At 34.4% G+C, this 8,084-nt stretch overlaps 1 protein-coding gene across 1 annotated transcript; it reads right to left on the reverse strand.

Moving 5' to 3' along the window:
• Positions 1–3,694: 3,694 nt before the first annotated feature.
• On the reverse strand, positions 3,695–5,633 carry LOC104240705 (probable WRKY transcription factor 7). The gene is made up of 3 exons (XM_009795581.2): positions 4,662–5,633; positions 4,415–4,540; positions 3,695–4,316 (listed from the first exon to the last, which is right to left on the reverse strand). Exons 1-3 carry the CDS (start codon positions 5,477–5,479, stop codon positions 4,151–4,153), a joined length of 1,110 nt encoding a protein of 369 aa, XP_009793883.1. The 5' UTR covers positions 5,480–5,633; the 3' UTR covers positions 3,695–4,150.
• Between the last annotated feature and the right edge of the window lie 2,451 nt (positions 5,634–8,084).

Here is an 8,084-nt window from a genome sequence, read left to right on the forward strand (position 1 = left end):
TTGAAACTCTGAAAAAGCCCCAACTCCCTCCCCTTTAGGATTAGTAGTCTCAATGCCTCCGGGATTAGTAGGATTGGGACGGGTAATAGCATGCAATAAGTAACGATACTATTCCACGCTTTAATACCTTGACGAGGTAGGAAGGGTAGATATGAATATGATGACCGGTGCGCTAATATCACGTGCGACCCCTCTTCTGAGGAGTGATTGCTGGGTATTGCATTGATGTGATCCATATTAATCATAAACCTAGGACCCCCCTTCCCTTCTATTTGTTTTCATCTATTCCTTGTAGAATTGTTTAAATCTTTCATCAAATTCCTGCCCTTTTTACCCTTTCTCAAGTTTCGACTTACTTGCAATGTTGTATGTGGACCCCTTCTTACTTGAGCCCTTAATTGCTTATTTGATTATGTAAAGTCACAATTATAACATGGTCGGGAACCACACTAGTGGATCTTGAGGGGTGCCTAATACCTTCCCTCGAGATAATTTCTAGCCCTTACCCAAACTCTGGTTCTTCAAACTCAAACTCTTCTTAGTGTTCTAATGCACTTAATCATTAAGTGGCGACTTTTCAAATTCCAAAACCCAATTCCCAAAAGGGAACGAGTTGTCCTCCCAAATATCACAAGTCTGATTTCGCCTTTTTTAGAAAAAGGGGGCGTGACAGTCATTATACTCCAAACAACGAGGGGACTATCTGTATACAATTAAAATCGGGCCCACCCGATTTCACTAATTAATCAAGACCAGGGGGATGAATCAAGGATCGGCCCTGTAATATATTAGACCGAGACATGAGGATAAGGTACTGAGTTCGGGATTCGAAGTACCTATCGAGATTGAAACCCGTAATGATCAAGACCAAACGGGATAGACATCGAGCAATACCGAAGATAACATAATAACTGAAAGGCGAGATATCTGTGACTGGTCGAGGATCGTGGTGGAAATCTCGGAACAGATCGAATAAATAACGGCTATTTAGCTAATCATGAGATTTTCTTCTGTAATTAGAATAGTACCATAAGTGGAATTCTTCTAATATATAAAGGGGGTTCTAATTATTTGTAACGACCTCATTCTCGCATATCAAAGCAATACAATACTTTCTCTCTCTTATACTCTCATGTTCATCAGTTTATTTCATATTCCATAACTCTATTCTCAATCTGTTCGAGGGAAATCTAGCTCAAAGGTTGAATTGCATTTCAATACTGGTTTGCTTTACTTTACTGTTAGTTTCTATTATTAATCATCGTATTTATCAACCGATACTAAGTGAAATTACGTATCCTTAAAATCACTTATAAATTTAATTGTTATCCATTTTTAAGGATAAACAATAAGAAACTAGATCAAAGTCTATAATATTCCAAAAAATGTTGCATAGGATCCCAAACACCATCCAAAAGGAAAGCTCTCACGTTTTGACCGGACAAAAGGCAAGAAAAACAAAGACTAGTAGACCAAGTTATCACCTCGGGGAGGCTCATTTCACAAGTCTTCCTTCACAAACCCTAGCTCACATGAGACCCATATACTCCATCTAGAAACAATCTTCTTGTTTAATGAATAATAACGACGACACTTCAAAAATTGTCAAATGCCCCCACCACACATTTTTATAATCGTAGAGAAAAGGAAAACCTTTGAAAATATAAATCATTCATATCATAAGAATCCAAAGACTTGGACCAAATATTTAATATACATATATTAAAGGGGAGTGGTTGGCACCCTCGAGGTCATAAAGTAATCAATTGATCATCAACCCCACTAATTTTCTTTTGACTTTGTTATTCCCTCCACCCAAATCAAGTCACTCCATGCTTTAATTTTAATGAGTCATGGCTATTATTTTACAACAAATACTTCATCCGGTCCACAACACCAATTTATTTTGAGTATACCCATTAAGAAAATATTAAATTTTAGATAAAAGTAGTTAGTATAATTAAATTACTCTTTAATTAAATATTACAACATAGTTAATATGATGAGTAAAAGGCTTTTTAGAGATAAGTACATGAGGGTAATTTTAAAAAAATAAATTAAATTGTTTCTTGATTATACAAATGAACACTTATTTTGGACCAAAATAAAAAAATAAATTGATCAATTATTGTGGACCGAATGGAGTAGCGCCTACAGTTTATTTTGTTATAAGGTATAACTTTTTTCTTTAATTATTTGGTATCTGAAGTTTACTAATTTGATTCATCCGAATTTGTACAGAGTAAATCCATTAAAAGGACAATATTTTCGATCGAAAAGTTCTTCACTACCAAGATTAATTAAAACATGAAACTTTTTATTAAAGATAAAAGAATTCCAATTATCTCACCCCATAAATACCACTTTCAATACATTCTAATGTATATAATAATTTGATCTAATTAACTTTATTGCCCTTTCCCATTGAGTAACAAATACGATGGGAAGCAAAACTCCTTTATTAATATTTGAGTCACAGCTGGAATGAGTGGACTTCCTCGCATATTCACCCGACGCGTATGTAATATTTGTCCACAACCATATAAAAATACGATAAATGATGTCTTTTCTATAGTAATTAAAATACTTCAACAATGACAAATTACTTCTTAAGTGATAATGTTGCTATATCAAAAAAATAGTAGATGTAGCAATTTGATTAATGCATTCATATCAATTTCATTAATCATTGCACATGAAGCAAAACTCCTTTTAAATAACTTATTTGGGACCGTTTGACCATAGATTTTGCTAAAATTTGTTTGAGTTTTTTCTTTTTATAAATACATGTTTGTTCATAAATTTATTCATAGTTTGATAAATTCCCAATACCCAAAATCCAAATCTTAAAACCAGCTCAAGAGCTGATTTTCGCAAAAAAATATTACTCTTATATTTTTTTAAAAAAATTTCCACACTTTTGTATTTTATAAAAGAGCCCACCATTTATTATTTTGTAACAATGATGCTTCGTCTTCTCGGTCATCTGATAGTGTATTATGTAGTTCATTATCAACAACAACAACATCCCAGTATAATCCCACAAATGGGGTCTGGGGAGGGTAATATGTGGATTTCTGAGGACATGACCCTTGACAGGGAATTGTGGAAGTCGAGCATTAAGGTTGTAGGTTAGAGGGAAGTATGTGAATATTACTACAGCGCACTAGAGTGAGACTAGCCATTATAAAAATAATAATTTTGTACCAAATTTATTTATGTTCAGGACTATAGTCAGACTAGCAATTATATAATGAGTGTTATTGATAATAATATTATCAGGTATTTGTGATAGTTTTTAGAACTTGTAGGTATAAGTCATGTTTCATGTTTTTTCCTAAAAATAAGTGAAATATGTTTTGCAAACTGACATCCAAACACATTTTCATCTTCAAACCAAACTTCATCCAAATAAAATTTTTTAAAACAAATATAAAAATCCATAGCGAAACGCTAGCTTGATTCTTTCGGAGCTTGAACGAGCTAGTGTACTTCCTAAACCACCCACCGCGTCTAATAAAGTGAACTAAAAATTACTCAATACTTCTAGCGTTCATCATATTTGATCCTTACCAAATTCATTGAAGTTACTGTCTAAAAAGGGTGTTTAGTGAAACAAAATCTACTGAAGTTTTATTACTATATTGATTAAATAGTTGGTGACATTTGAAATACAGCAATTGAGAAGAGGAAAGGAGTAAGTACTGTATTATTTCAATTGAAAGAGATGAAAAGAAAAAAAGAATAATCTTTTTAACATGATATGGAAGGGCGTATTAGGAGGGTTGACAAAATAAAAGAAATTCCCCCACCCCATAAACCAAAAAAAAAAAAGGAAAAAAAAGTAAAAACCCCACTACGTGCATGATTCAATGTCGTCCACCAAATCCACAACTTTGAGATATTTGTCTTCTACTTTTCAACGCAAAATCAAAAGTTTTCAACTGACAATAAACTTGTAGAACAATAAACAAATGGACCCCTACCCTCGTATTCACACAACCCCAAATGCCAATCTTGTTCTTTTCACAGTTGACTAAATGAAGTGCATTTGCATTGATTGTTTTAGATTGTTCACGGCTCTTGGTGGGGCAAAAAGAAAAAAAGAGGTGAGCTGCTAGATTAGTTGAATATCGATGATAAATTAAGATCAAGAAGATTCAAGTACTATAGCAGCTGGTGGTGTCTCTGTAATGGAGAATGGATGATCATGTTCTCCTTCATATGTTACAATCAATACGTTTGGATCATCCAATGCCCTCTCCACATGTTTTCTTGCTGGACATCCTCTTATACTGCTACACTTGTAATATCCCCTGAAATATTTTACCCCAATATTTATTATTCATATCATGGATTTGAACTACATTTATATTGATTGATTAGTTGATCGATAACTTTAAAAAGTAATTACCTGGGATGAGGAGAACCCTTGATAGGTTTTTGACCATATTTTCTCCAAGAAAAATCATCTGGTGGAATATCGGCCATTTTCATGCTAATTGCCGGGATTCTCACCACTCTTTTGACCTTTGATTTCCTGATCGAAAAAAGAAACACAAGTCCAATCAAATTCTAATATTTCAAGAATACAAGTGAAAGGGAATATTTTCGGCTATGGCAATTAATCATATACTCCTATCTAGGTTGTTGACTTTTACCTTTTCTTGGGGCAATGGCAACGACCGGAGGATCCACCGGCGCTGCTGCACTTCACGGCCGAATCATCCATGGAACTGCAATTCCGCTTAAACGACGACGTCGAGAGCGGCGGCCGACCGGCGGATGAAACCTGAGAAAGATTCGTTATTTGAAAACCGGACGACGTCATCGAGGACGGCTGCAAACTCTCGGTGTCACCGGTCAAGGATGAAATGAAAGAATTCGCCGGCGATGGTGTAGCAAAGTTGATTGTGGTCGTTGATTCTTTCCTCTCCGACGTTGACCCATTTTTCACCAGCTGGTGGTGGTGGTGGTGGTTAAGGGGTAACGGAGGCAAACGCTGAATTGGTGTGGGACAATAGATTTTCGAACCGGCTTGTGGGTTTTCGGTTTTTAACTTTTCTTCAACCGGCCGGTTCTGACTGGGCGCCGGTAGACAGAGCAGCTCCGGTTCTTTATCGACTTTCGGTAGAACCGGAGGACTTGTAGTGGTGATTGGACCCCTGCGGAACCGGGCGTGGCCGGTTCTTGTTCTGTCAAGTAAAGATATGAACTTTTTGAATTTGTTGACGGCTGTATCAGCTACTGCTAGGTAATCTGGTGAAAAATCTAAAGTGGAGTTAGTTTTTATAGACGGATCTTGAAAGCTCTGTTTTTGCTTTTGTGAATGGTTTTGAGATTGAGGTTGAGAGAGCAATCTGATTAATTTCTCAACGCTTTGTAAACCAGCGGCAGCTTCTTGCATGGCGTTTTCTTCCATTTTGGATGTGGAAGTATTGTTGTTTCTATAGCCAGTAGTCATTAAATCTACAGCCATATCTACAATACCATCAAACAGAGAGAAGAAAAGAAGGGGGAAAACCCAATTTAGTAGAGAGAGAAGGTGAAAGGAGAAAAAGAACAAAGCAAAAGATGACTAATAAAGAAATAGAGAGAGAACAGAGGAAATTCAGGAAAGTGTATTCTAATGTATTGGGAGTCAAACTTTGATGCCTTCTTTTATTTTCTTCTATTTTCAATGCAAATGACTGACTTGTCGTTTCTGACCTTATCAATAAAACCAATGAGAGATCGACACGTACATTTAGGAGAAAACGGAGAAGATGGCATTGACCAAAGGTTTTTAACCCGCTAACGGGTAAAGCGGTGAGAATGGAAGATGGACGACTTTTTGGTGATTGGGGAAGCTAGAAAGTCAAATGCTAATAATGAAGCATTGGATGAACGATTAAAAGTTGGGTAAAACGGGTGAGGAAATAAATTGGTACTGGTGTGTGTGAATTAGGTTTAGGCATCATGCCGAATTATGTTGAATCGAGTGTGACTTCATTCAAGTTTGAATAGAGTCCAAACAACATAATTTTCAGGTAGCGTTTCAATTTTTTGCACAAGCTGTTTTCAACTAAACATCAACAATAAAGTTTCAGTTGAAAAAAGAATTGATGGTTGGTTGAAAAACAATTTTTACATAATAATAATAATAATAATAATTCCCAAAATTCTTATTCGATTAAGGTATCAAATTAAATTGACTCCGACTAGAATTTTATTATTCTGTTTTTTTTATTATGATGATGGTTGAATTGATATTGAATTTAAGGGAAAAAAGAAAGAATTTCGGTGAATATCAAAAGTATTTTTAGAATAGGTGTTAAACAAGTTGTGATACTTTTATAGCTATAAGAATATGTTATTAAGGGTGAAATTAAAAGTTTATAGTTAAAGAGTTTTCAAATATAAAATAGGATCCTCTGTATTACTTTTTATAGTAATGTTTAACTGGACATGTCATGAGATCTTTGTGACTATAAAAACATATAAAAATAAAATATTAAACTTAAAGTTAAACAATTTTCAAATATAAAAATATATTATTGTTTAGAATAGATTATAAGAAAATAATATCACATAAAATAAAACAAAGAAAGTGTTATTTTTATCACGATCCAAATTTTCACCAAGTCGTGATGGTGCATAACCCAAAACGCTAGGTAAGCCAATTAATACATGTTACTACTCAAACCGAACATCGTCAATAAAATAAATAAGAAAGTGAAAATTAACTTAACTAATCACAAGAATTGGTGGTACAAGTCATGAGTCACTAGGATTTAAATTACGACATTGGCAAGAAGAAATACATAATCTGTTTGGAAGTTACATTAATAGAAACACGTCATATACTACTATGAATAAGATGATAGTCGATGGGTGGAATGATGTAGTCTTCAATGCACGTCCTCAAACTCCGTAACTGCTTAGCTTCAATCATCTGCACGCAATGTGTAGAAGTGTAGTATGAGTACAAATGATCACATATACTCAATAAGTATTTTGACTAAACTCAGTGAAATAGTGACGAAGTTTTAAGTCAAAAGACACTCACTTAACATAGCCTGTGCAATTCATAAGCAAGAGAAATAACAAGGGAAAAATACATAATGAAAGGATAAAATAAAAGAAATAGCGAGCATATTTCACAAACATAACCACCAAACCTTTCTCAGTATGTCAAGTTCGTAAAGAAGGAACAATATCCGTGAAACAATATAAGCATTTTATGCAAATCCGCATAACAAAAGGGGCATGTTCAAGATATCAAATCAAATGGCACGGCAACACCCTTCATGCATTTTATCTTATAATCACCAAGCATATGTATATATGTCAAATCAAATGATGCGACAACATCTTTCGTGCATTTATCTTATCCTCACCAAGAACGGAAATACCCTTCGTGCAATACCACTTTTTTTCAGCAAGCATATGTATAATGTCACGACCCAAAACTACCAACCTGTAGTGATTACGTATAACTCACTTACTAGACAAGCGGAACATAATAACATAAATATCGAAATGTTACACCCCATGTCTTCTTATGACGTAGGTAGGAGTAAGTCGTAAGTCAATTGATGTAAGCTCAGAAATGAGATCATCTTTGAAAGTACATAGAGTAAGTTAATCATATTACCTTGGAATTTATAAATATTTAAGATTATGAACAACAAGTACCAAGAGGATTGGAAGGCTTAAAAGCTAAACGAATTGAAGAAAATAAGTTTCGTCGAAAGTCGACAAGTTGGGAATGTTATAACATGTACTTTTGGGATGAAACTACGATTCTTAACATAATAAGAAGGTTATTTTATGGGTTATTTTAGTCGTATGATAGTCATGTGTTATGTATTGAAGTCAAGCGAGTTGTGGAACAAAAGTTGTCGAGTTGTGGAACAAAAGTTGACAACAGCCATCACAAATCACATTTATAATATGCTGAAAATTAGGTCAAATGTAGCTGATCTTTTCTCCAAATATACTAGGAATTATGGGATTATCCATCAACCAAATTTAAGATCTATGAATTTAGTTTTTAATACAATAAGCCACTCTTCGATACGACATCAGAGCAAAGAGATATT

This window comes from Nicotiana sylvestris, chromosome 11, assembly GCF_000393655.2.
Source record: "Nicotiana sylvestris chromosome 11, ASM39365v2, whole genome shotgun sequence".
NCBI classification, from domain to species: domain Eukaryota; kingdom Viridiplantae; phylum Streptophyta; class Magnoliopsida; order Solanales; family Solanaceae; genus Nicotiana; species Nicotiana sylvestris.

Coding starts and splice junctions, on each gene's coding strand:
- LOC104240705 (XM_009795581.2), bottom strand. CDS start 5,479: ATGGCTGTAGATTTAATGACTACTGGCTATAGAAACAACAATACTTCC. Junction 4,541..4,661: donor TGCCATTGCCCCAAGAAAAG/GTAAAAGTCAAC, acceptor TTTTTCGATCAG/GAAATCAAAGGTCAAAAGAG. Junction 4,317..4,414: donor AAGGGTTCTCCTCATCCCAG/GTAATTACTTTT, acceptor AAAATATTTCAG/GGGATATTACAAGTGTAGCA.